This window comes from Muntiacus reevesi, chromosome 5 (genome assembly GCF_963930625.1).
Source record: "Muntiacus reevesi chromosome 5, mMunRee1.1, whole genome shotgun sequence".
Lineage (NCBI taxonomy): Eukaryota > Metazoa > Chordata > Mammalia > Artiodactyla > Cervidae > Muntiacus > Muntiacus reevesi.
Genome location: NC_089253.1, coordinates 115,461,643 through 115,489,402, shown reverse-complemented (window position 1 = coordinate 115,489,402; position 27,760 = coordinate 115,461,643). Strand labels below are relative to the sequence as shown.

At 36.6% G+C, this 27,760-nt stretch overlaps 1 protein-coding gene and 1 pseudogene across 3 annotated transcripts in view; one reads left to right on the top strand and one right to left on the bottom strand.

The window, feature by feature from the left end:
• The window catches only part of RPS6KC1 (ribosomal protein S6 kinase C1), a 195,389-nt gene that overhangs the window by 45,078 nt on the left and 122,551 nt on the right, over positions 1–27,760 (top strand). For all 3 annotated transcript variants that reach the window (XM_065936225.1, XM_065936224.1, XM_065936223.1), the window contains exons 4-5: positions 5,172–5,287; positions 16,233–16,326. In XM_065936225.1, the coding sequence (XP_065792297.1) occupies positions 5,172–5,287; positions 16,233–16,326 (210 nt within the window). The remainder of the gene's footprint in view (positions 1–5,171; positions 5,288–16,232; positions 16,327–27,760) is intronic.
• LOC136168712 (CDGSH iron-sulfur domain-containing protein 1 pseudogene) lies at positions 10,977–11,719 on the bottom strand (annotated as a pseudogene).

The following is a 27,760-nucleotide window of genomic DNA, read 5'->3' as shown; positions in this document are numbered from 1 at the left end:
TTGCATCCAGGATCATGTCTATAGGTTCGTTTCTTTAGACTATTCCTTATGCATTTTTTTTGTCTTTTCATGACTTTGACATTTAAAAAATTATTATTTTGCTTTTGTTTTAAAAAATAACTTTATTTATTGGCTGTGCTGGATCTTTGTTCTGACATTTTTAAAGAGTATTAGTTTGTAGATTTCACAATCTTGATCTTGAGAAAACAATCACAGAGATCATACAAAGCTGTTTTTTGTTTGTCTTGTTACATCTCTCCTCACATTGTGATTTCCTGTGAGAATGGGAAAGGCAGCTCCTGACAGATGTAAGAACTGGCCGACACTCCATATCTGTTCGACCTCGGTGTTTCTTATTAGAGTTGGCCTGGCGTTCACAGCTAGGCTGTGTTGTTCCCCTGTTGAATATAAGCAGTTTCACAGAATAGGAACATTAGACAAGGGCACTCTGTGTCTTTGGATCAAGACCACTCTGTAATCATGTCTGAACACAGACTAAAACATGAACATTGTCAAGTCACAAAAATGATCAAGGTTCACTTCATCCTGGCTACCATGATGACGACAGATTTTTTTTTTTTTTATAAATCACAGCCTTAGCCTCTCTTCATTCTTCTTGGCTCATAATAAGATTTATTAAAACCATAGAATCATAGAAGTATATAGAATTAACAGAATCTTAGAATTGCTCCCACTTCCTGATAGGGCAAACAAAGCCCCACTTCTTTGAATCTTTCCCCAGCACCCAACACAAACTCTAATTCTGTAAGTCCTTTCTAACACCCTCTGAGTGAAATGCCCCAGGATTCCCCAGAGTATATATTCTTCTTAGTTGTAAGGAGTCTTAAATCTAACTTCTTTAACTAGAGGTATGTTCTTGGTGCTGTTGACTAGAGGGAATTCACACCTAAGAACTTGGCCTCTCTCTTCTTTTTTGTCTGGTGAATGAGTTTTTAATACAGTTAGGAATTAGCACCAAGATTCTCTGGCTAGTTTCTTACTGGTCAAGGATAACCTTTAGGTTTGTTTAACTGGTTTTTGGTTACTGACAGTTGCATTTTAAAAAAGCTGTAAATACTGCGTTCATGAGTTGTTCTTCATAATTTAAAAAAAAATAGAGAAGATTTCAAAGACAGCTTAGAAATCAAAGAGAGAGACTATTTTCAGTGCTTTACCAGCTTTGTGAGAAGGTTTTGGTTTAATTTTCCTTCTGCCACTTTTAATAGCAAACCATTGTGGAGTAATTTGGAGGTGGTAGAGTGACTTAAAGATAATATATACACATCCACACACAAATAATATAGTACATAATACTGAATAATAAACCTCAGGAAAAATTTGTTTTACATTTTCTATCATAAATTACCTATAATTTTTCTACTTTTCACAAGAAAATAAAATTTCCATTCCTGTTAATGGAAGTTTAAAGGCTGTAAGAGAAGCACCTGTTTATAATTTCTCATTGTTGTTGACTTTCAAGGGAGGTTTTGATGATATTAAAAGATTAACAGTTTGAGAGTAGCCCCTAGGGTGTTGTCCCCCATTAGAATTACTGTTGAATCTTGCTACTTTTAAATTTAATTGTCAAATTAGGTGGCTTTGTTACATGTATTAGAGCCAGTAGTCATTGCATTAAAATTTATCTGCTTCTCTTTGTCTTTGCTACCAATACTGTTTTTTATTTTTGTTTTTCTGAAATATCTTAGGAACAAAGAAGTGAACGTGTTCTTTCATCATTTGTTCTGATGATAGGGTTCAGTGTAATTGAACCTTTTAATGCATTAGCCTTTAATTTTGGTTGTACTCTGAAAAATGTTCTAATTCATCTCTGCTTGTCCAAGTTTAGTGGAATAGAAATGCATAGATCAATAGAAATAGAACAAAAACACACCTTTGACATGTTTATTCTACTTAGAAGTTGATATACTCACAACTTAAGCATTTAAATCTAGTTTAATAGGGAGGTGAGGTGAGTCATTGATCACACTAGGATTAAAGCTGCCAAATTTTTATGTATTTGTTTCAACTAGTAAACTAGCATTTTTTAGGATGTCATCAAATATGAGGAAGTTTTTCATTTATATTTCTCAACAAATTGTTAGTTCATTTAAAGGTAGTATCAGGTGGTCTTGTAGGTTGAAACATAATATAATGTGTGCCTTTTCTGGATTTCTGTTCTAAGATTACAGATGCTCACACAATTACTATTACTAAATTTATAAGTACTACAGTTTGCTTTTTTGTTTAAAGGATAAATATGCTGGACAATAATCATAAGCACCGATGAATACTCAAATTCTTATTTAGGCAAAAGAAGGGATAATGGACATTTTTAGCTGTCATTTTAACCTGTTTGGCCAATGTTTTTTTTCCCCCACGATTGAATTAGGTTGTTTTCAGGCCAGAGAATTTGTGCTACATGTTATAGCTCTCAGAAGTTTGTTTCCAGATAATATTATTGATAGGTAAGGTAGCAGTGTCACTTTAGACATCTTTTTGTCATTGGAAGAATTTAATGTAGTTGTTGAGTGTGACCTGGAAACTAGTAGATTTAGCATAATGAATAATATTAGTTTTGGTCTCTCGTGGCATATGCTCTGGATGTCGCCTCAGGCAAGGTGGCCCCAGACTGATCAGGAATCCAAGCTCCTTCCTGCCTTGTTCTGTCTTGTTTTTAACCTCCCACATCCTGGTCCTTCCTGGAAGGGGAAAAGGAAATAGAAGAAAGAGGAGAATGGGGAGAAGGAGGATGTATAGTAGTTATTTCTTAAGGAGATTTCTGGTAAGCTGCAAAATGAAATTTCATTTATATATTATTGGCCAGAATTTAGTCCACATGTAACCTCAAGGCAAGCTGGAAATTATAGTCTATTTCCCCCCCCCCCCCGGCTTCTCAGGTAGCTCAGTGGTCAAGAATGGGCTTACCAGTGCCGGAGACATAGGAGACGTGGGTTTAATCCCTGTGTTGGGAGGATCCCCTGGAGAAGGAAATGGCAACGCACTCTAGTATTCTTGTCTGGAAAATTCCGTGGACAGAGTTTCTAAGTTTTTATTATTTACTCATACAGTCAACAAAAGTATATTAGCCTGTTCTATATACTGGACATTATGATACTACTTGAAGATTTAAGGAAACCATGATTGGTTTATTAAGAGCTTACTATGTGCTTGATGAGGAGGGCGTGGAAACCCACTTCAGTGTTCTTGCCTAGAGAAACCCATGCACAGAGGAACCTGGTGGGCTACAGTCCACGGGGTCACAAAGAGTTGGACACGACTGAGTGACTGCGCAGGCATGCATGTGCTTGATATGGAACTATTCATTTTGAGTGCATTGTTCATTTTCTCCATTTTGTAAATTAGGACGTCATCAGCCTAAATTTTGTAACTACCAAATGAGAGCACAAGTAGTTTGAACCCAGGTCTATCTCTCAAACCATTTCTTTCAGTTGTTATGAAGTAGACGTTTCATTAGACTTGAGACACATTGAGCTGAGGCATTTAATTGTTCAGTTTCAAATTCTTGCCTTGGGTAGTATAACTAGGAGTCTTTCTCTTTTTTTTAAGGTTGACTAGCGTTTTTGTGATCATACTACCTTGCTTATTTATACTTCATAGATTTGTAAAAACCTGTTCATCTTCTATGTAACTATTTCTATTGTTACATATATATATAATCATTTCTATTGTTATATATACACCCATTGTTGTTGTTATATATATATACATTTCTATTCTATTTCTGTTTAAAAACCTGTTCACTTTCTGTTAACCATTTTAAGGTGATGTCATGATTAAAATCAACAAGCTTGAACCTCAGTTATTTTCCACAAAGCCTAGTTATTATCTTAAGCTTGTCAGCTGGGATACAGTGTGATCCTACATGTAAGTGCTGGTTTTAAAGTATGTGGGATTAGGAGTGTGTGATGTTTCTTATCTTATAGCATCTTTTTTTTCTTTTTGTAATTCTGTGCTCTCACAATAGAGTTGAGCATTTTGAAACAAATTTCCCTATAAACAAGGGAGAGTGGAGATTTGGCACAAATTTAGTTAGCATACCAAAATTTAATCATTAATTGTGTTTCTGAGTGAGTGGAAAACAGATGTGATATTTTAAAAGTTGCTAAAAAACAAATTTCCTTACTTTATCGTTATATTAAGTGCTTAGTAAGCTGCTGGAAGAAGTGTGGCAGTGTAAAAGTGACCTCTTTTCTCTCTGTACTCTCAGATGTACAGTATTTAATGCTTTGACTAAAGCAACTGTGGGCTCTGTTTTAATCCTCCCTTTTGCGGCTCTGTGATAACTGCAAAGAAGTTGATTTATTTCCAGTAAGTTGTGGATCTCTTTATGCCTCTGTTTTCATTAACATTTTGCAAAGCCACTCAAGTATGGGATGTGTTACTCTTTTGATTTTGTAGTTTTTTAAACCTAAACTGCAATCAGTATGATACATGGTGTGTGACAAATGCCAACCGGTAATCTTATCTGAGAGTAGTACAAAATGCTCATATTTGAAAATGTCTTATCAGCATTCAAATTGTATATATCATTAAAACAACTTCTATGAAAACCACCTTTCGATCACCTTGTAAACCAGAGCTCACTGCGCCGCGCGGGTTCTCTGTTTTCTCACAAGCATGCTTTATGTACGCTGACAGCATCGCACATGGAAATTGGCTCGAAAGCTTTTTGCTTCAAGCTGAGGTGTTTGACCCCACTGCCATACAGATGTTCTCATAATTTCCTCTCTTCGACTCCCTTTATAAATCAAAAAAGACTGGGAAAGGGAAAATTATATGAGTAATTGCAGTATTAAATTACTGTAGAAAACTATTTGAGTTCTTTATAATTCTCTTTTCAACTTTAGTTTCAAATTGCCAGCTTCTTAAATGGTAAGTTTTTTGTATTGACAGTCTTTAGATTATGACAGTGCTGTTTATTGACTAGTTGACACCTCGGCCTCCTGTTTTATCAGAAACGTTACTTTCTTCCCTGGTGGGAGCACGAGTGATTGCAGTTATGGAGACTAAATTTGACTTCAGAAGACTGCATGATGAGCACAGCAGATAGGCAGTGTGGGCCTGCTGCTGCTTTCTCATTGTGACCCTCAACTGTTGTAAACCAGCTTTGATCTCTCTTTCCTTCAGTGTTGACTCTTATTTAATTCCAGGACGATTCGATGAAACTGTTATTGAAGAGAGGAGACAGTGTGCTGAAGATCTGCTGCAGTTCTCTGCCAACATCCCTGCTCTTTATAACAGTAAACAGCTTGAAGATTTTTTCAAGGTTTGGTGTTCTTTCTGGAATATTTTGTGTCTTATTAAATGTCTTTATTTTCTAGTTTGTAGTAAAGCAAGATTTAAGGTTTTTTTTTCTTCCCCGAACAAAATGTCATTTACTTTTGAATTTCATTATTCAGTAAAATAACTAGAAGTTAATAGTAAATAACAGCGTCTGGCATGTCTTCTGTTTCTCTTGTGGAGATGTGTACAGTTTATGATTCACAGATTTAAGAAAATTGTTGCAGAGGGCTTAGAGATTATCTAATTCATCATAATTGAAATACATTAAAACATTTAAATATCATGAAGCTCTCGTAGTTATCTTCACTTTTTGAGGTGACTTTCAGTAATAGACTTCTTTGGGGGACAGAAACCACTGTAAGTCCATATTAAATTTAATAAGACTAATTTGTGTAAAGATAGAACAAAAATAGTCCATGTACAACTTAAAGAGGTAGTCTAGTACAAATTGTATTACCAGAGATCTTTGGATATTAGTGTTTTAAGTTTCTTGACATGAGATGCCGTCATTCTGAGTTCATTATCATTTTTACTAATAATATTCTAGTTTATTATGTATTGAATTTGTGCTAGTTGTTGGTTAATATCAATGTCTTTATTCGGTATTAATGTCTTAATTTTTCTATTATATTTAGCTTTCGAGACTAAAGCTAGATGATTGTGCCATAATTATTTTTTCCCTCCTTTAACTAAAAATCTATTCAATTGTATAAATGTAATTTCTTAGAACATGTAGCCAACAAGGTATATGAGGATCTTACAAAAGAATATTATCTACAAAAGGAATTTATTTTTTATGGCCTATTTTAGTTTGCTGAAGGAAGTTGATCTTTTGAAAGACATTACAAACCTGTGGTTTAGAAATAATAGTAGAAAAGTTTGTGGTAATAAGATTCTTCCTGATTGACTTTGTTGCCTTATTTTTCATTACTCTGCAAACTGGGCTGAGATGATGAATTGGCTTCTGCTTATGACCTAATGCAGATATTTAGGATAAAAGACCAAATCAAATTGATACAGTATTATCTGTTTGCTAAATACAACTGTTTCTGTATGGCAGGGAATCTATGCTTATAGAAAAAGACTGCATTATTAAGTAAGAAGAATATTGCTTTATAGAAGTTATGAAAGTCAGTCTTGCAAATTAACACATACCAGGGGCTAAAAAAAGAATATAGAGATCAGATTGTAGATTTTGAATAACTTAAATAAAAGCTGTTCATTCTGTTTCTTTTGGATCTGGGAATTCCTCATTGTAACCGTTGCTGAAAGACACTTATTTTTGGTTTATGTGAAATGAGAAACAAAAGAAGAGGAAGAAAAAATTGGGCAGTTTAAGAAAAGTCAAGCTAGTCTTGGAAAATATCTTGGAAATAGCCTAAGCAGTGTGTTTGGTGGGAGAGGTTTAATATGATTTATATTGATTTAAATATATTTAAATATGATTTAATATGATTTAATATCATAGCAGCGATGCTTAGTTTCTTAATGTAGAGATAAGTAAATATGGTCTTTGAAGGTTATTTAACTCCCAAGTAAGCAGCAAAGCAAAACTCACCATGTTATCCTGTTTATCTCACACAACAGTTTTTTTTTCATATATGTACATATTTTTAAATTATAGCTGATTTATAAGATTATATAAGTTTCAGGTGTACAGTATAGTGATTCACAGTTTTAAAGGTTGTACCTATTAATAGTTCCTGTAAAATATTGGCTGTATTCCCTGCGCTGTACTGTATATCCCGGTAGCTCTTAATCCCCTACTCCTATTTTGCTCTTCACCTTTTCCCTCTTCCCAAATATAACCACTAATTTCTCTGTGAGTCTGTTTCCTTTTTTTGTTTTATTCATTAGTTTGTTTTTTAGATTCCACATACAAGTGTTATCAAATAGCATTTGTCTTTCTCTGACTTCTTTCACTAAACATGACACCCTCTGAGTCCATGCATTGTTGTTGCAGATGGCAAAATTTCATTATTGGAGAATGTAAAATGGTAAAAATCACTTTGGAAAACAGTTTGGCAGTTTCTTAAAAACATAAGCTTCTGTTGATCTGTGTGCCTGTTCTTTTACTAATACCATACTATCTTGATTACTGTAGCTTTATAATAAGTTCTGAAATGAAAAATTGTAAGTTATCCCACTTTATTTGTATTTTTTATGAGTTATTACAGCAGTTTTGATTCTTTTGAATTTTCATAAAATGTTTAACATCAGTTTGTCCATGTGAGCACAGAATTCTGATGAAATTTTGATTGGAATTGTATTAGGTATACAATTCAATGTGGGGAGAATTGTTATCTTACTGTTATAATCTGTGAACATGAAATAACTCACCATTTATTTAGGTATTCTTTATCTCAGCACTGTTTGTGATTTTCCTGTATAAGGTACTTCTTTTGCCAAATTTAATACAAAATATTTTATTCTTTTGATGCTATTATGAATGGAATTTTTCTTTCATTTAGCATTGTGCTTTAAAGGTTATATATATTTATATTTATATAGCCATGTTATAGCTGGTATCCATTAATTCCTTAATTTATTTTTAAATACTAATTATAATTTTCCTTTGTGTGGATCCATAGATATACCACATTTTGTTTATCTGTTCATCAAGTTGATGCACATATGGGTTGTTGTCTCCTTTGACTACTATGAATGATGCTGTTATGAATATTGGCATATAAGTTTTTGCGTGGACATTTTTTGTTTCTCTTAGGTATATACTTAGGAGTGGAATTGATGTGGGAAGATTTTAAATTCTAATTCAGTTTATTTTCTTATATAGGTTTATTCTAATTTTCTTTTTGCTTGACACTTGATAACTTGACAGCTTGTTAACTTGTCTTTTACTAGGAGTTTTCATCTGAATTCTGTAATTTGTTCATACTGTTTACTTACAATGTTTCTAACTCCTATAGGAATGGTAGTGATATCCCCTCTTTCATCCATGATTTTGGTAATTTGTGTCTATTTTTTCTTGACCCATCTACCTAACAGTTTGGTATTTTTGTTGATCTTTTCAAAGGATTGACTTGGTTTCATTGAGTTTTTTTTTCCCCCTGTATTTTTCTATTTCGTTTCACTGATTTCTGTTCTAAACTATATTTCCTTCCTTTTGCATGCTTTAAATTTACTTTTTTTTTTATCTGATTCCTTAATTCCTTAAATTGGAAGCTTTAGTTATTGATTTGAGATGGTTTTTCTTGTTTAACATAGGCATTTACAGCCATAAATTTCCCTCAGCACTGTTTGAGCCTCATCTCATAAGTTTTTGTTTTATTTTCACTTTTATTCAGTCTAAAGTATTTTGTGATTCCTTTTATGATTTTTCTGTTGACCCATTGGTTATTTGGAGAAATGTTCTTTAATTTCCAAACATTTGTGGATATCTTAAAGTTTTGTCTGTTACTGATTTCTAATTTTGTTTTCTTGTGGTTATGACCAGAAGATATGCATTGTATGATTTCAGTCCTTTTAAATTTATTGAGACAAGATTTATTTCCTAGCTTGTGCTCTACGCTGGAGAATGTTACATGTTGACATGTTCTTTTGTCAGGTGGAGTTATATTTATTAATTCAGGTGGAGTAAATATTAATTCAAGTTAGTTGATAGTATTGTCTTCAATGTCCTTGCTGATTTTCTGTCTAGTTGTTCTAGCAATTATTGAGATTGAGGTATTGAAGCCTCTAATTATTATTGTTGAATTTTCTATTTTTCTCTTCAGTTATGTTGATTTTTACTTCATTTCGGGTTTTTTTTGGCGTGTGCATGTATGTTTAGAATTGTTCTATCTACCTGATGAAATGATTTACTTAATCTTATGAAATGTCCCTCTTTCTAGTAATGTTTATTGTCTTAAAGTCTGTTTTGTGTGATTTTAATATAGGCAGTCTAGGTTTCTTACAATCTGCTCGTACTTTTCTTTTAATTTTGCTTTCAAGCTGTTTGTACAATTGAATCTAAGGAGTATTCTTACACACACTATATATAGTTTGATCCTATTTTTTTTAATCTAGTCTGAAAACTGCTGTTGTTGGTGTGGTATTTAGTCTTTTTGTATTCAGTTATTGAGAAGACTGATTTTTTGTCTGTCATTTGCTATTTTTTATATGTCATACATATTTTTTGGTTTTTCATTTCTACTTTATGCCCCCTTTTGTATTAGATAGGTATTGTTTATTGTGCCACTTAAATTCTTTTTTTTTAATGTGTCTGCTCATATTAAAAAAAATTATTTATTTGGTTGCACCAAGTCTTAGTTGTGGTACACAGGCTCAGTACTTACGAGGCATGGGCTTAGTTGCTCTGCCACCTGTGGGATCTTAGGTCCCCCCTCCAGGTTTTGAACCCAGGTCCCCTGCGTTGCAGAGCAGGTTCTTAACCACTGGCTACCAGTGAAGTCCCTTATGTATGTGCTTTTAAAAGTTGTTTCTTACTGTTTGCTCTAGGGATTAATGTATGCATTTTAATTTATGACAATTTACTTGAGAAGAATACCAAATTCTAGTAAAATAGAGCTTTATGGTACAAACTTGGTCTATCTACTCCTTTTTTATTATTATCATCGTAGACAGCGTATTAAAAAAACGGAGACATTGCTTTGCCGACAAAGGTCCATCTAGTCAAAGCTCTGGTTTTTCCAGTAGTCACGTATGGATGTGAGAGTTGAACTATAAAGGAAGTTGAGCGCTGAAGAATTGATGCTTTTGAACTGTGGTGTTGGAGAAGACTCTTGAGAGTCCCTTGGACTGCAAGGAGATCCAACCAGTCCTTCCTAAAGGAAATCAGTCCTGAATATTCATTGGAAGGACTGATGCTGAAGCTGAAACTCCCAATACTTTGGCCACCTGATGCAAAGAACTGACTCATTGGAAAAGACTCCAATGCTGGGAAAGATTGAAGGCGGGAGGAGAAGGGGACGACAGTGGATAAGACGGTTGAATGGCATCACCAACTCAATGCACATGAGTTTGAGCAAGCTCTGGGAGTTGGTGATGGACAGACAGGGCAGCCTGGCATGCTGCAGCCCATGGGGTGGCAAAGAGTCGGACTGAGTGACTGAACTAAACTGTTACCTCATATATAAACAGAACAATACAGTGTTACCAGTGTCTTTTTAAAAAGTTAAGGGAGGAAAAATAAGACCACATGTATATGTAGTCTTTTTATTTGCCCTGTTTCTTTCTTTCATTTTTTTTGATGTTCTTTATTTGTTTAGGTGAATTGGAATTACCATATGTTATTCTTTTCTTTCAGCTTGGAGGACTGTAGTTTTCTTTTGTGTGTGTAAGGCAGATTTGCTAGTAATAGAGTCTCTAGTCCTTATCTGGAAATGTTTTTATTTGCCCATCTTTTTTTTTTAAGAATAATTCAATATGTTAGCTTTGACAAACAACTACATAATAATGTCAGTTTTAGATGTAAAGAAATGGATCCTTGCAGGACCAAAATAACCCCCAGGCCGTGAGGTTGGTTTTTACTTTTTCCTTTTTTTTTTGGTTTCAACAATTGTGCACCACAGTGGTTCAGCATACAAGGCGGATGTGGTGAATATGAGAGCTGTATTTTGCAGTATACCACATCTAGAACTCAGAGGAGCTGAATTAGACAGAGGTGGTAGTCATTCTAGTTAAAGAGTCAGGAAACATCTGGACAAGTTGGTCTACAGCATCAAAAGTATCCATATAGTTGTTTTTTTCTTAATGATCAGAGGCCCCATATTGTCTGCAGTTTCTTCATTGTGTTTTGTGTCAGATCCATGACAGAGTGGGAACTATTTTGGACCTTCAGCAACGTCGTCAGTACACAGCTTTATCTGCCAAATCTTCCATGTCCAAAGCATATACTACCTTGGGGTTGTCTTTCCGGATGAGAGGGTTTGCCCTAGATTTGTTGCGATGACTTTAAAATTTTCTGTAAGCTAGGTAACAGGTGCAGCTGTCCCAGCATCAGTGGGCGCTGCTGTAGCCCATTCGACTTGTATGCTGGACGTCGTGCTGCTGGCACCGTCCCTTGCAAGGGTGTGCCTTTACCCATCATTTTTAAAGAGCAGTCTGGCAGGCTGCAGTTCATGGGCTCGCAAGAGCCGGACACGATGGAACGCTATCTTTCTTTTTTGTTGAACATAGAGAATTATCAATTGACATGTTTCTTTTTTAAAAAATTCATTTATTTTACTTTGACTATGCTGGGTCCTCGCTGCTTCGCGCGGGCTTCCTCTGCTTGCCGTGAGCAGAGGCCTGTCTTCCCTGTGGTGTGTGGGCTTCTCACCGCGGTGGCTTCCCTTGCTGCGGGCCACAGGCCTGGGTGTGCACAGGCTTCAGTGGCTGCAGTCCGCGGGCTCAGTGGTTGCGGCTCGAGGGCTCTGGCGTGGTGTGGTGCACAGGCGTAGTTGCTCCGCGGCATGTGGAATCTTCGAACCCATGTGGCCGGGTTTTGTGAGATTTTTATGTGGGATTTAAGTCACATAACGTAAAATTCACCATCGGCAGGTGGATTCTTATCTACTCTGCCACCAGGAAGTCCCACGGTGTTTCTTTTAGCACTTTGAACGTATCATTCCTCTGCCTTTTGTCCTTTATTGTTTTTTTATGTGAAGTCAGCTGTTAATTATACTATGGCGCCACTCTATACGTCTTTTCCTAGTCTTTCAGAATTTAGCTTTTGTCTTTCAGTTGTGTGCCTAGGTGTTGATCTCTTTCTGTTAATTTTATTTTGGGTTTATCTTCTTATATTTGTAGACTAGTTTTTTAAAATCAAATTTGGGAAGTTTTCTGCCCTCATCTTCTCAAATATTTTTTAGCCCTTTTCCCCCTCTCCTGTCTGGTATTACCATTATATATAAATTGGTATGTTTGATATTGTCCTGCAGCTCTCCCTGATTCTCTTTATTATAATGTTCATTTTTTCCCATGATCTTCATATTGGATAGTTTATATTGATCTTCAAGCTCATTGATTATTTGTCTTTCTCAGATCTATTGTTGAACTTCTCTAGTAAATTTAAAATTTTGTTATTAAACTTTTCAGCTCCAGGATTTTCATCTGGTACTTTTTAAAAAAATTGAGATCAAGTCACATAATGTAAAATTCACCATTTAAGGTATACAGTTCAGTGTTTTTTTTAGTATATTCGCATGGTTAGGCAACCAATATTACTACCTAATTCCAGAACATTTTTATCACCCCATAAAGAAACCTTTGAGGCTTCCCAGGGGACTCAGTGGTAAAGAGTCTGCCTGCTTATGCAGGAGATGCAGGAAATGCAGGTTCGATCCCTGTGTCAGGAAGATCCCCTGGAGGAGGAAATGGCAGCCCACTCCTGTATTCTTGCCTGGAAATTCCTATGGATAGAGAGAGGAGCCTGGTGGGCTACAGCCCATGGGGAAGCAGAGTCAGACGTTCCTGAGCGACTGAACACACGAAGAAACTTTATACCCATTAGCATTCACCCTTCCTACACCATTTGCCCCAACCTGTAGAAAACACTAATCTGCTTTCTGTCTTGATGGATTTACCTATTCTGGACATGAATGGAATCATCCAATATATGGTCTTTTGCATCTGACTTGTTTCACATAGCTTAATGCTTTCAAGGTTCATTTGTATTGTATGTAGCATGTATCAGTACTTAAATCCATTTTATGGTTGAATAATATTCTATTAAGTGGATATAAATATATCACATTTTGTGTATTCACTCTTCATCACACTTTTCTGTTTCATTGAATGTCTTGTAATTTTGTTGTTGAAAACTGAAAAGTTTGGATAATATAGCAAATCTGTGTTCTGATTTGTTTCCCCTGAGGGTTCTTGCTGTAGTTTTATCAGTGTGTTTAGTAACATGTCTGTACTAAACCTGTGGAGTCTGTTTGATGTACAGTGTGTGACTGCTAATATTTCTGCTCAACATAATATCTTTATGTATTTTTGTACCTGGCTTGGTATTGGTTAGCCCTGTGTAAGCACAGCTTGGGTCAGCCAGTGGTTGTTCTTTGCTTGTACACTTTGTTTCATTCTATTTCTCCCTTAATGGTGGTGATTCTTTGTGTGTTTTAAAGGTTCAGGCAGGTTTTAAGTTTGCTCTGGCTTTTGTTTTCCTCTGGGATCTCCTGCATTTCCTCTGTGCATGTGTACCCTCTCATGGTTTGCCAGGGATTTGCAGATAGCGTGATCCCTCTCTGGTTTTTCCTTCATGTTTAGGTGGAGAGTTTATTAAGAACCCTTATAGCTCGGCCATTTTCTGGATCTTCCTGCTAAATGTCCGGCCAGTGTGCTGGTCTTTTGCTAACTGCGACTTTGTGCTGCTACTGAGTCACTGTTCTTGCATGTTTGGCACTGAGATTACTGCTATTGCTGATCACAATGTTTGGAGTGGACCTCTTTCTCTGCTTAAGTCTCAATCATGCTGGCCTCTTCTGCAAGTGAATCTGCTAGTTTTTAAAGTTTGTCTTCCCTTGTATGATTACCATGGAAACCCAGATGGGATGGAAGATGGAAACAACCCCAGGCAAGAATGCCCCAAATTCCCACAGTTCTTACCTGTGGTTCTGTAGTTTTCCATGAGTAGCCACTTATTCATTTGTTCTGTGTTTTTTGGTCACTTTCCAGAGCTCTGGAATGGTTGTTTTGACCGTTTTCTCTAGTTTTGTCATTGCCTTCTGGGGGGAGAGCATTTGCTAACTTCCCACCATATTTGGATATTCCAGCACATCTGAACTCCCCTCCCCCTGCCTCCAAATTGACTCTTCATTAATCAAAACCTTTGAGATGCTGTATAATAAGAGTTTCTTTTTATTGCATATTCAGAAACACTAAAAGGTTAATATTTTTGAACTGAAGATTTAAAATAGAATTGTGGCATATTTTCCTACTCCTTGAGTTCCTCTAGAACAGTGTTTATTATTGTTTCATTAAAGATTTATTCTTTATTATCTTTTTTTTATTAAATTGTTTATTAAATTAGGTAAGTAAAATTTCCCTAGGATTTTGAGCTAAAACATTTTTTGTATTCTTTAGTATTTTTTTATAAGAAGATTTTATATCAGCTAGTAATACTAACAAATAATAATTTATTGAGTACTTACATTATTTTAAACACTTTATATGCATGAAATCTTTTAGTCCTGAGAAATCCTTGAGTTAGTTATATACACCTTATTTCCATTTTATAGGTAGGTAACTTAAAGTCACCTACCTGGTAGTAGAAGAGGTAGTTAATAGTTGAAAAGCACTTTCTATTATGTGAGATTATAGGTAAAATTAACATTGTCTATTAAAATGCTCAAAAATACTTTTAGATTTCCATAGGATTTAGTTTGGATGTTGTTTAAAGGATGGCTTAGTGTAGATTAGATACTCTACTTTTTGGAGAAAAAGTCAATTGTAGTCTGTTATTTGAATACATATAATAAAGTGATAGAAATTAAAACATTTTCAGTGTTTCAGTTCACTTAAAACTCAAGGAAGTGAAATTTGATAATTTGAGAGGGACCATTTCACATTTCTCTTCCTTTAGCTGGCAGGGAGACTTGATGAGGTAAAGATGTGGTTGAGAGTGGGGGGAGGGATACCTGTGCCGACAGAGAGAGGCTTGTATTTCTCTGGGGCTTTGCTATCCTGGTAATAGCGTTTGGGGGTGTAGAACTGTTGGTGGAAGGTAGGGGGAAGGTGTTAAAGCGCTGAAGAGTTGCTATTTCAGTTGTTGGTTGGTGAGTTGCTCAGTTGTGTCCGACTGACTCTTGTGCGACCCCGTGGACTGTAGCCCTCCAGGCTCTCTGTCCGTGGTGTTTCCCGGGCAAGAGCACTGGAGAGGGTTGCCATTTCCTCCTCCAGGGCATCTTCCCCGTCCAGGGATCACACCCGGGTCTCCTGTATTGCAGGCGGATTCTTACCACTGAGCCACTAGGGAAGCCCGTTATTTTAGTTCTTTAAGGGTTATAAGCCTTTAGAGTGTCCAGTCCATAAAGCCACGGCACAGAATCACACCACACCACTTGCCTCACAGAGCAGTCTCTAGTTGCACCAAAGTAAGAGAAAATAATCTTTTTAGGCATGAATTTGGAAACGTCAATGTAGAATCAAAATGATGGTCACACGGATAAATCAGTTTTATGTTTACTAAAAATGTTTCCTTAGGGAGTTCCCCAATGGTCCAGTGGCTAAGACTCTAAGCTCCTAATGCACGGAGCCTGGGTTCAATCCCTGGTCGGGAACTAGATCCCGCATGTCACATCTAAGACCTGATGCAGCCAAATGAATGAATAAATATTAAAAGAAAATGTTTCCTTAATAAGCATCTTAAATTAATTTCATTTTGTGCATTGTATTCAAATGATTCTCAAATATACTTTTTGGATCATTTGAGGTACTGTGTGGTATGTTGTATTTTTTAACTTGGTAAAATTAAATGACTTCCTAATGGAGTCCATCATTTATCACTAAGAAAGACTAGTGACTCTAAAGATACTGAATAATGTTCCCCACTTTAGTTGGTGGACTTTTTCTTTTTCTGCATTTTAAAAAGATGAGCACTTTTGATTGATTTCAGATAACATGCTTTTGTAAAAAGTCCACATTATTATAAACATTATAAAATTCCTGTTGAATTAAAAAAGTTTTAGAGCAGCATAGGTTTACAGAAAAATTAGGCAGAAAGTATAGAGTTTTCCCATATATTCACCTTTCTCCCTCACAGTTTCCCTGTTGTTAGCATCTTGCCTTGGTGTGGTACATTTGTTACATTTGATAAACCAATATGGCTATTCCTTTTGATTTTTTAAAAGCAGTTGTCATCTAGTTTAATAGATGAACATTTTTGTAATTCTTATAAATACTTGCGGTAACTATCATTCATTCATTGCTGATTTTTAAAAAATAGTCATATTGACCATGAAACACAGTTACTCTGATCTTTTTAGGGTGGGATAATCAATGATGGCTCTGAATTGATCGGTCCCGTTGAAGCTTATCCAGATTCCCTCACTGATAGCTTTCCTGAGTGCAGCACAGAAGGTAAGAGATTTTTATATTTAATTTTTTTTCATTTCAGTGGTTTTGGTTGCTGCAGACTGTAAATCATATCTACATAGCCCAAATCAGATGGATATAGGAGTTTAAGAGTATTGTACTAATTCTAAGGTACTTTTTTCTTCACATCTTAACATCATTGATATTGAGTACATGCTATTGGGTTGATGATATATTAATTGACAGCTTTTTTCTTCCTTTTTTTTTTTTTTTTTTGTTTTGCTTTTTTCTTTCTTAGTGATATATAAAATAATGATTTGTCCTACAATTAATGGCTTCTTAGATTTGTTGAAATGTGGTATAGTAAGTGTTCAGAATTTGTATTGTTTAGTATGAGAATGCCTTCCTAAAATTTATTTAGCTGGATCTGACTTTCAGACAGTTAATTTCAAAAAGGGCTTTAAAAATTTAATCATGTACCAGGAAAAATAAATCTAAGTCAGTTTTAGTATTTTTGATATTCTTTATAATAACATGAGTCTAAACCAAAGCAATTTTTGTACTTTTAATCACTTTAATTCAAGAATGCTTTATCTCTTGCTTTTATTCCTCTATTAAGCCATTCTTGAATTTTTAATGAAGATTTAAAAAATTTCCTTAGCTACTTTTCTTCCAGAAAATATTTTAGAGTTAAAAGAGAGGGGACAGGGCTGGGAAGAGTCTTTAAAAATAGATAAATTAGATTAGCTTGAAGTCGCTTAGGTTTGGTTTATATTAAAGAAAAATCATACACTAGAGAATATTTATTGATCTGTTTCATGAGTAAGAATTTATGGTAGAGGAGGGTGGTTTACGATTGACATGAGAGGTGGTCATGATCTCACTGTAGTGATGTTTTTGTTGGAATGTGTACTGATGTCATACATTGACATGCTAACATAGATCTGTTGCAGTAAATTCTCATCATGTTTTGGTAGGAGCATCAATGGGATTTTGTGGGTTGATGCACTTAAAATTTATTTTTCTTTTGGTGAAGAAAATCTATACTAAGAAGTAATTAAAATTTCTTATTTTTCATGGTATCTCCCATTGACTTAAAAGCACAGTCCATTAACTTATACCCAATGTTCTGTGTAATGTATGGACGATCATAGGCTGGGGTCTCCTTTGGGTCCTCAGTATCTTCAACACCATCCTGAATCAGCTAAGATCATAGAAAAACGATATTGATAGTCATTTTACTTTACAGTCCATCAGGTGTTTCGGGGGAAAAATACATCTATTTTCCATGGCTTGTTTTGATCTGAGATCCTTGCTAGACTTTGGGAAAATCTAACCACTTCTTGGGATCCCAAGGTGACTATTTTTAGAACAAGTTTCCTTGGAGGATTACTTTTCTGGGATAACCTGATCTGGCCGCTGCCTCAGAGATACCCTCCCTCTTTTGAGAAAGAGGGAGGAAACATTTTCTGCTTGTAAAATTTGCAGATTTGGTGATGTACAAGAGAGGACAAGTAGGAGACTTAGGAAGATTTGTGGGAGAGTATTCAGTGAGGAGTACAGTTCTGAAAATTATGGAATCTTTTTTTCTCTTTGATTTTTGATTTAGGAATTGAAGGGTATGTGACTTGAGGATGACTCTATTCTTTGATATGCTTGATGAGTCTTTATTACCTAGGTAGGAGTCCAGCCATGGTGGGAGAAGGGTGTCTCAGGAGCCTATTTTAGTAGAAGGTAATCAAGAATAGGAGTGGTGCAGAGGTCTTCTGTCCTTTGCTTAAGTTTAGGAGAGAAGGGGAAGAGTTACTATTAGAATGACTTTTCTTGGGATGGTGTTCTAAAATGTGGACGACTGTTCAGAATAGAAAGGTATTCATGTTAAAGGAGGTATAACCTAAGGTGGGTTATAACCTTAAACTTATAGGATAGGGTGAGTTTGTAATTTATTGTCCCAACTGAGACACTTCTGAGAATTAAAGAAGACGCTGTTGTACTTATTGTTCTCTCAGACCAGGACTGCTTTCTGGGTGAATGGGCTACCCTACCTACAGTAGAGGGAGGGTGTATTTGTTTCAAAGTTTATCTTTTAACATTTCAAAATGATGAGTTTTCCTTGGAAGCAATTATCATTTTAGGAATATGCTTTTATGGGAGAAACTGGGGGCAACATTTCTGTTAAAAACACAGAAAAAGACTTAATGATACTTAAAAGTAATACTGAAATTTTATTCTTTCAGGGCATAATTTAGTTTTCTAACTACATTATGACCTCTGAAACACCCTGGGATCCATGAAGAATGAAAAACAGGGAACTGGGAAAGCTGTTAATGTTTATGTTTTTCACCCCCTCCCTTTAAAAACCTCTATGCCTGCCTCATTGATCCTGCCCAAAGATAGCTTGTTGACACATACAGGTTCGAGGATCAGACATCTTGCAAGTTCGCTGGTATTTGAGAGGAAAAGTGACTTTTGGATATCATGAGATTGCCTGGCATCCTGGGCAAGCGCCAGATTTACTTTCACACCAAGAGGTCTGCCAGTCGCAGAGACAACCAAGAGAGAGGGCCTCTCGCAGGAAAGGGGCAGGAAGCTCGCAGCCAGCCGAGCCCCGCAGGCCTGCGGGCAAGCGGAGGTTGTCGAGGGACTGGAGGCACGTGCTGGCGAGGCGGACTTAGAGCCCGAACGCGAGGAGGTGGTACACTGCATAACAGCTCCTCCGAGTGGAGTGTTTTAAGTGGTGTTTTGAAGGTGGATTCATTTTTCATACTTGTCATTTAATTTGCCAGTGGAATGAGCCAGCGGGGCGAATCTTAATATGAGTAGTCTGCTGTGCCAAGGCCCTTCAGTTAGAGTTAGAATGACACATGGCAAGTACATCACCTCTCAGAGAACAGATGCAGAGGCTAAGTGATCATTATTTTTATTAGTAACACAAAATGGAATCAAGAAGTCTTTACCTTGAAAGAAAGTTTTCTAAGGAAGCATAAGGAGTTGGATTAGAGGATTTTTTAAAAAACTTTCAGTATTTTATATAGTATAGTGTGATAAAGGAAACCCGTTTAAGGTTTTAGAAAACCCAACAATTTGGTTATTAACTGCTTGGTGTATTTTTATCTAATATGAAATTAAAAATTATAAAATTTTTCAGTAGGTTTTTAGCTGAAATGTTCACATTGTTTTATATTTTTAAAATGAAGTGCTGGTTTGCTCTTTATCTCTTTTGTTCAGTGAAATTAAATTATATATTTTCTCAAATATGAAAGAAGATTTAATTGATTGTTACCGTCTTACTTCCTTTTTTAAATTCCATCTTTTTGTTGAATTAAACAGCCATAAAGTTCCTGTGACGTTTGAGGGGACCTGGTCAAAGTGGTGCATGGGAATTGGACTTCTTGGCATGTTTCTGTCATCTGTTGGCCTTTTGGAAGGATATAGGTTGCTTTACTGCCATGCTGGCCTTAATATTGGAGCCTTTGATGTTTGTGTAAGCTCATCTGGTAAACTGTGTCATTTCCTCTTCGCAGTACATTACTTGACTTCTTTTGCAGTTTTGGGAGGGACATATTCCAGGTGTATGCAGCAAGTAAGAAAAAGTAATTAGATGATCATAACCACAGATACAAATTGAGAGATCAGCTTCTTATATGTAGCATATCTTAAGAGTAAATATTCTTAAATGTTTGCTAAAGTAGTCAAATTTACCTTTTTTTTTTTCTTTTTGCCTGTAAATTGTGGAGTGAGAGCTCTCTTAAGTGCTTATTGTAGCAATTGTAGACACAGGAAAGGATCTATTGAGTAAGCTGTCTTGAATTAGCTATTTTAAAGTAAATGAGATGTACATTTTAAGAATAGAATCTACTGCTGATCCATGTAAGGGACCTTTTCAAAATCACGTTCAAGTCAAAATTTGTGTATTTATTTGGTGTCAGGGTAATAATTCTTTTCATTATATAGAAAAACACAAAGATGACAAAATGAAGATTTTAAAATCAAAGTAGAATTTATAGCAAATGGCCACCAGGTGGCACCACAGGAACGCCCTATCTGGCTCCTGGGCTGATCCTGGGTGCTCCTGTATCACTTCCGAGCGTGCATATTCAGTTTGAAGTTCCTTTTCTCTCGAGTGCTTATCTGCTTAACTTTTATCCACTGTCCATTATTAGTTGAATTTTCTTTGTGGGGAAGTTTAAAATAGATAGAAAAAGAATAAGTTGTTATTATTAAGATAAGCAGAAATGAGAATGTGTCATTGTGTGCATATAAAACAGTTGACACAAATTACAAAAATTGACCCTTAACAATTCTGCGACTATTGAGGATAACATTGTATATTAAGAGTTTAGGAGTCTGATGGGGCAAATAAAAATTTCACGATATGTTGTGGGAATAGATTTTAGGGTAGAAGGAATACTGGAAATGATATAGATAAATACCTTACTTTATAGTTAAAAATTGGGATTTCAGAAGAGTTAAGCCAGGTGCCTAAGGCAGTCAGAGCACTCCAGATATTAAACAGCAATCTCAGACCTGTATTCTGAAATGAGATTTAATTTGGTATAGAAAGCTCGATATCAACTGCTTGTGTGCTGGTCACAGATTTGATTTGCAGAGTAGATTATGGAGCAGCATAAAAAGTTCATTAAGTAAAAATGGAAGCCAACTCATAGATCTTTGTTGTTCATGATAAGTTAACAGTACTAGGGTTGTAATTGTGATTGATGTGTTGTTTCCTGTGCTTATTCTTTTTTTTTTTTTAACCAAATATGCAGTAGATATTCTGATGTTCTTTTTATAAAATTTCAAGGGTGAAGCAAGACATGTATCAAGAACGTTATAAAAATATGAAATGTCAGAGGAATGGCTCTTTATAGTAACAAATAGCTATTATTGAGTGACGAGTTGGTAATCAAATAGAGGAATCTTAACTAACATCAACTTTTGGGTTTAGGTAGTCACTTAAAATCATATTTATAAAGGCTTGTTTCTTAATGGAGATTGATACGTATGTCTTCTCCCTTAGGGTGACTTTTGTTCTGCTAGCTAGATATCTTGCTTTGTGTGTGAAGCTTGAGTCATCGCTACTAGTAAAAGTAGAAATTCCCTTTCATTGACTATGGCAATATTTGAACCTCAGGGCTCAGTGAAAGCTATCAGCTAATAATAATGAGGCCATGTATTTTAGGCATAGTCAGCCATGAGAGACCACCTGTTGTTCTAAAGGAAACTGATCTCTTTTTGCAGAAGGTCTTCAAATACAGATTTCTGATAGCTTATAGTATAAAGATTTATTCTGTGGCAACTCAACCTTTTCCCCTGGTGTCTGTCTTTCAGAGATGGTGTCCTAGACAGATTACACTATACTGCCCTACTCTGAGCAGTTCAAAGCACAGAAGGTGAGGGTAGGTAGGTGAACTGGGACGCTGCACAAACCCCTCACGTCTGTAGCTGCTTTTAAGCAGTCACCTGGGGTCCTCTAATAGCCCTGAGACTTGAATCTCTGTGATATGAACCTGGAGGCTGAACACTTTCACAGAACCTTTGACTCCCCCCCATCCCCATTCTTTCCAAAAAAGGCTTAGGTTTTTGACTTGATGGTGTTGGTAAAGGATGCACCTTTTACTCCTCTGATGGCCCAGAGGGCCCCTTTAAACATGGATTGACTTCAGGTTGGTTTAACTTTTGACAAATAGCCTCTGTATTGTCAGCTATTGCCCTGCATTATCCACAATGTTCTTCTTACTCACTTTAACTGAGAACCTCTTTCTTGCTTGTAGCTCTTTTTATCTTACTTGTTAACTTTCTGGGTTTCAGGGAGCTAGTGTCCATTATGTGTAGCTTTATAAAAAACAGACTGAATGACAAGACTGTGGTTTCAAGGAGTTGAGCAAGCACTGTATTAAGTAGATATGTTAAAGATACAAAGTGAATAAAATAGGTGGTGAGTATTTGCATTTTCCTCTCTGTATCTTTGTACCCGTTGTTGAGGTAGTGATGGGGAATGTTCTTCTTGAGCTGGTTTGGGAATTCTTCAATGAAAAGAAGGGGAGTTAGCAATTGCTTCAGTATGGAAGAGAAGCATCAGATAATACTAGGTTAGTTGCAGTGTATAGTTGAGGAAATATGATAGTGCTAGGCTTTTCAGGTATATTAGGGTATATCTTAAGAGGAGAATGAAAGGAAGAAAATCAGTAAGGAAGACGTGTCAGGGATTAGTCTGCTTTGTACAGATCTGTTTTTATAGTCATCTCTGTCTTCTCTCAAGTTAGAAATTTCTTGGCACTGGCTGCTGGATGATTCACATAGGTCTACGTTTTATAAATGATGTCTATAACATGTCTTGATTTGCAAACAAATCCCCAGCCTTAGCTCTTGCTGCATCTTCTTTGATGTCCTTCACATGCCTAGCCTTAAGGACTTGTCATTCACATACAGCAAACATGATGCGTCACCTGTACTTCCAGCGTACAGAGAAAAGCACTGTTAATGTTTCCTGTCGTTTTCTCACCTTTTCCCTGTTTGTGTTTTTGAGTTTTATTTTTTATGTATTTTTAGTTGGAGGATAATTGCTTTACAGTGTTGTGTTGGTTTCTGCTGTAGAGCGGCGAGAATCAGCTCGAAGTGTGCATATCCCCCCCGCCGAGCCTCCCTCCCACCCCTCCAGGTCAGCGCCGAGCGCCGCGCTGAGCGCCCTGGCTAGACACCTGCTTCCACCAGGCTGTCTGCTTTACAGACTGCAGTGTACGTGTATGTCCACGCCGTTCTCTCCGTTTGTCCCCTCTTCTCTTTACCCCGTGTGTCTACAGGTCCATTCTGTACATCTGCAAATAGCTTCATCAGTACTATTTTTCTAGATTCCATATATACGCATTAATATATGATATTTGTTTTTCTCCTTCTCACTTACTTCACAATGTACGACAGGCTCTAGGTTCATACACCTCACTGCAACTGACTCAAATTCGTTCCTTTTTATGGCTAATTAATACTCCATTGTATATATGTGCCGCAGCTTCTTTATTCATTCATCTTTCAGTGAACAGCTAGGTTTCTTCAATGTCCTAGCTACTGTAAATAGAGCTGCTATGAACATTGGTGTTTGTTTGTGTTTTTAAACTAGTATTATAGTATATATATTACTTTGCAGTTTGTTGTTTTTGATTAATAAAGCATGAATGCTTTAGCATTAAATATTCTCCTATAACAATTTTTGTGCTTCATCCAGCCTGGCATTTCGCATGATATACTCTGCATATAAGTTAAATAAGCAGAGTGACAATGTGCAACCTTAATGTATTCCTTTCCCTGTTTGGAATCAGTCTGTGAAATGTCCATGCAAAATGCCAGACTGGACGAAGCACAAGCTGGCATCAAGATTGCTGGGAGAAATATCAGTAACCTCAGATACGCAGATGACACCCGCCTTATGGCAGAAAACAAAGAAGAACTAAAGACCCTCTTGATGAAAGTGAAAGAGGAGAGTGAGAAAGTTGGCTTAAAACTCAGCATTCAGAAAACTAAGATCATGGCACCCGGTTCCATCACTTCATGGCAAATAGATGGGGAAACAGTGGAAACAGTGACAAACTTTATTTTTGGGGACTCCAGAATCACTGCAGATGGTGACTGCAACCATGAAATTAACAGACTCTTTATTCCTTGGAAGAAAAAGTATGACCAACCTAGACAGCATTTTAAAAAGCAGAGACATTACTTTGCCAACAAAGGTCCATCTAGGCGAAGCTATGGTTTTTCCAGTGGTCATGTATGGATGTGAGAGTTGGGCTGTAAAGAAAGCTGAGCGCCGAAGAATTGATGCACTTGAACTCTGGTGTTGAAGACTCTTGAGAGTCCCTTGGACTGCAAGGAGATCCAACTAGTCCATCCTAAAGGAAATCAGTCCTGAATATTCACTGGAAAGACTGATACTGAAGCTGAAACGCCAGTACTTTGGCCACCTGATGCAAAGAGCTGACTCATTTAGAAAGACGCTGATGCTGGGAAAGATCGAAGGTGGGAGGAGACGGGGATGACAGAGGATGAGATGGTTGGATGGCATCACCGACTCGATGGACATGAGTTTGAGTAAACTCCGGGAGTTGGTGATGGACAGGGAGGCCTGCGTGCTGCAGTCCTTGGGGTTGCAAAAAGTCAGATATGACTGAGCGACTGGACTGAACTGATAAAAGTTTTTAATAGCTCCATAATGTTTTATCATAGGATATACCATATTCTCCTATTGTTAGGAATTTGTTATTTCAATTGCACTACTTTTTGTGATGAATATTCTTACATGTAGTTCTTTTATTTCCTTCATCTCTGATTGTTTCTGGTATATATTGCTAAATTTCTGGGCTAAAGATATAAGCATTTTTTCATCTGACATATATTTTAAAATTGTCCTCCATAAACCAGAAGAAGTAATTTTGTTTCCTTTTACTTCTGTTGCTTAGGCTAAAAAATTTTCTCTTCCTAACCTGCTAGTTCTTATTTGTTTGCTTATTTTGAAACATTTCTCATTTAGAATTAGGTAGAATTTGAAAAGGGAACAATTTGTATAGAACATTTATATATTACTTTATTTTACTATCTGACTTTTCCCTAGGTGTTTTTATGATGTTCCTTTTCTAATCTAGTTTCATGTAATCATGATTTGTTTGCTAATAAGGTTGGAAGAGTAAGAGGAAATATGACTATGTGACTAGGTTTTTATGGTCAAAAGCCAAGAAACTGAGTACACATAACTTTACCCTCTTGCCCTTTGGTATTATTGTTCTTGTTAGAAAGGAAAATCAAGCAAAGCATGAAACAGTATGATGTGATAGATGATATAGAGGTTATAGTGACAAGACATCAGAGAGCAGACAAAAGATCTGTAACAACATTTCCTTTCGTTTGTGATTAGCTGTATAAACCACAGCATTTTTTTCTTTGTCTGTTTATTAATTTCGGAGGACCAGTTTATACAATGATAACCATTTAAGGAAGTAAATTTGTATTGAATATAGAAAATATTTAAAATTATTTTAAAAAATCTTGGAAAGTTTATATATTTCTCAGAGCAATGTGTAAACAATTTTCTAGGTGGCTATAAAGAGATTTTGATTCTAAGTGCTGTCTATACAGTTGAAATGTGGCAAATTGAAGAGATTTCTACTAGGTCCAATGAATTTCATCTGGTATTGTGGCTTTAATGCAGTCTCTTGCTTTCAGGTAACGAAATTAGTATTTTATGGGCATTGCAAGGATTTGTGGGGGGAAAAAAAAGCCAAACCCTGAAAACAGGATATATTGACAGAGTGCCAAAATAGTGTCTAAAGTTGATTTGAAATTAGAGCTTAGCTGCCAGTAAATGTTTTTATCCCAACTTAACTTTATTCGGTATGAAGTAAGCAATTTGATAAGATGGTTGGATGGCATCACCGACTCAATGGACATGAGTCTGAGTAAACTCTGGGAGTTGGTGATGGACAGGGAGGCCTGGTGTGCTGCAGTCCATGGGGTCGCAAAGAGTCGGACACGACTGAGCGACTGAACTGAACTGAAGCAATTTGAGTCTATGATAGGGGTTGACAAACTGTGGCCCATGGGCCAAGTCTGGCCAGCCACCTGTTTTTATATGACCTGCCCTATAAGCTAAGAATGGTCTTTGCATTTTTAGATGGTTGACAGAATTCCAAAGTATATTATTTTGTGGCATGTGCACATTGTACGGCGTTCAGAGTTCAGCCTCCACGTGAGAAGCTTCGCTGGAGCACAGGCGGGCTTGCACGTGTGGGTGTTGTCTGTGGCTGCTTTCCTGCTACAGCAGCAGTGTTGATCAGTTGTGACTGAGATTGTAAGGCCCACAAAGCCTGAAATATTCACCCTGTGGCCCTCAGAAAAAAAGTTTCTTGACCCTTGATCTGGAATTGTACACTCAAATCCACCTTTAATTTTGACTTAGTGTATGATGCTGAGGCGATCATTTTCTTCTTTACGTTGGGCAAAAAGTTTGAGTTATAGAAAAACTGGGATGAACTCTTTGGTCAACGCAATATTTTCCTTCCTGAGAAACCTGGCAGTCAGTATGTATTCAGTGAAGATGCAGATCTCATATGGAAAGGAAAGGAAAGTGAAGTCGCTCAGTCGTGTCCGACTCTGTGCAACCCCATGGACTGTAGCCCACCGGGCTCCTCCGTCCATGGGATTCTCCAGGCAAGAGTACTGGAGTGGGGTGCCATTTCCTTCTCCAGAGGATCTTACCAACCCAGGGATTGAGCCTAGGTCTCCCGTATTGCAGGCGGACGCTTTACCATCTGAGCCACCAGGGAAGCCTATATGCAGATCTCATAGTTGTTCCCAAACCTAAGTTTTGCGTAATCCTGTTGTGAATCTTATTTAATGATACAAGTCAGTGGCTTTTAAAGTATAGTTTTCAGATCTCTGGGTGTTCATTCCTGAGATCTTTTCAGGGGCTCTCCAAGGCAGAAACTATTTTTTGTAGTAATCTAGGAAGTAATTTGCTGTTTCCACTCTGCTGACGGTTGTACTGATGATCCAGAAGCAGTGGTGGGTAAAACTGCTCTACTTGAGCGTGAATCAAGACACTGGTATGAGACTGGAACGGTATTTGTTGCACATACTTGCAGTAATACCAACGCTTATTGTACCTAGGAGGTCCTTGATAAAGCCGTAAAAACTGTTAATTTTACTGCATCTCAACCCATGGATGTATGTCTTTTATATGCTATTATGTGCGATGAAATGAAAGTGAAAAAACACTTTCCATACTGAACTGCCCTGGTTGTCCTGACGGAAAGCGCCTTTGCAGCTATTTGAACCATAAACTAGCTACTTTTTTCCTGGGACCCCGTTTTTGCTTGAAAGAATGACTGACAGACAACTCATTGTTCAGACTTGAGTATTTAACAATTATTTTTTTAAATGAATAAAGGAAGCTTGCACTTCAAGGAAAGCAGTTAACAGTATTTGTTGCCAAATAGTGATGATATTCTCGTTCTCAACACCAAAATAGAATTTTGGAGAACCTGTTTCAGCCACTTTGAGCCTAACAGTTTCACAATATGTAAACAATTTTCTGATGAGGTCAGTGGTGATGAATAGCAAATGTGATTTTCTTGGAGATATTGTAATGATGAAATTTATCACCATTTGGAGGCTTTGTATAACTCAGGAAACTAACATTTTCAAATGACCAGAGTGTGATGTTACAGACTCAAACAGGATAAAAGATCTGTATGAGTTTGTAAACTCAGTATTAAACTAACCTTTAAGAAACTACTACTTGTTAAGTTTTGTTGTAGTATCAAAAAAACAATAGCTATAGTTATTTGAAAAGGCTGTAAAAAAAAAAAAAAAAAAAGAAAAGGCTGTTAAAATACTCACCCCATTTTCAGTTACTTACCAGTGTGACATTTTCTTCAACTCTTTTAACCAGAATGACATCTAACAGATTGAGTGCAGAATTAGACATGAGAAT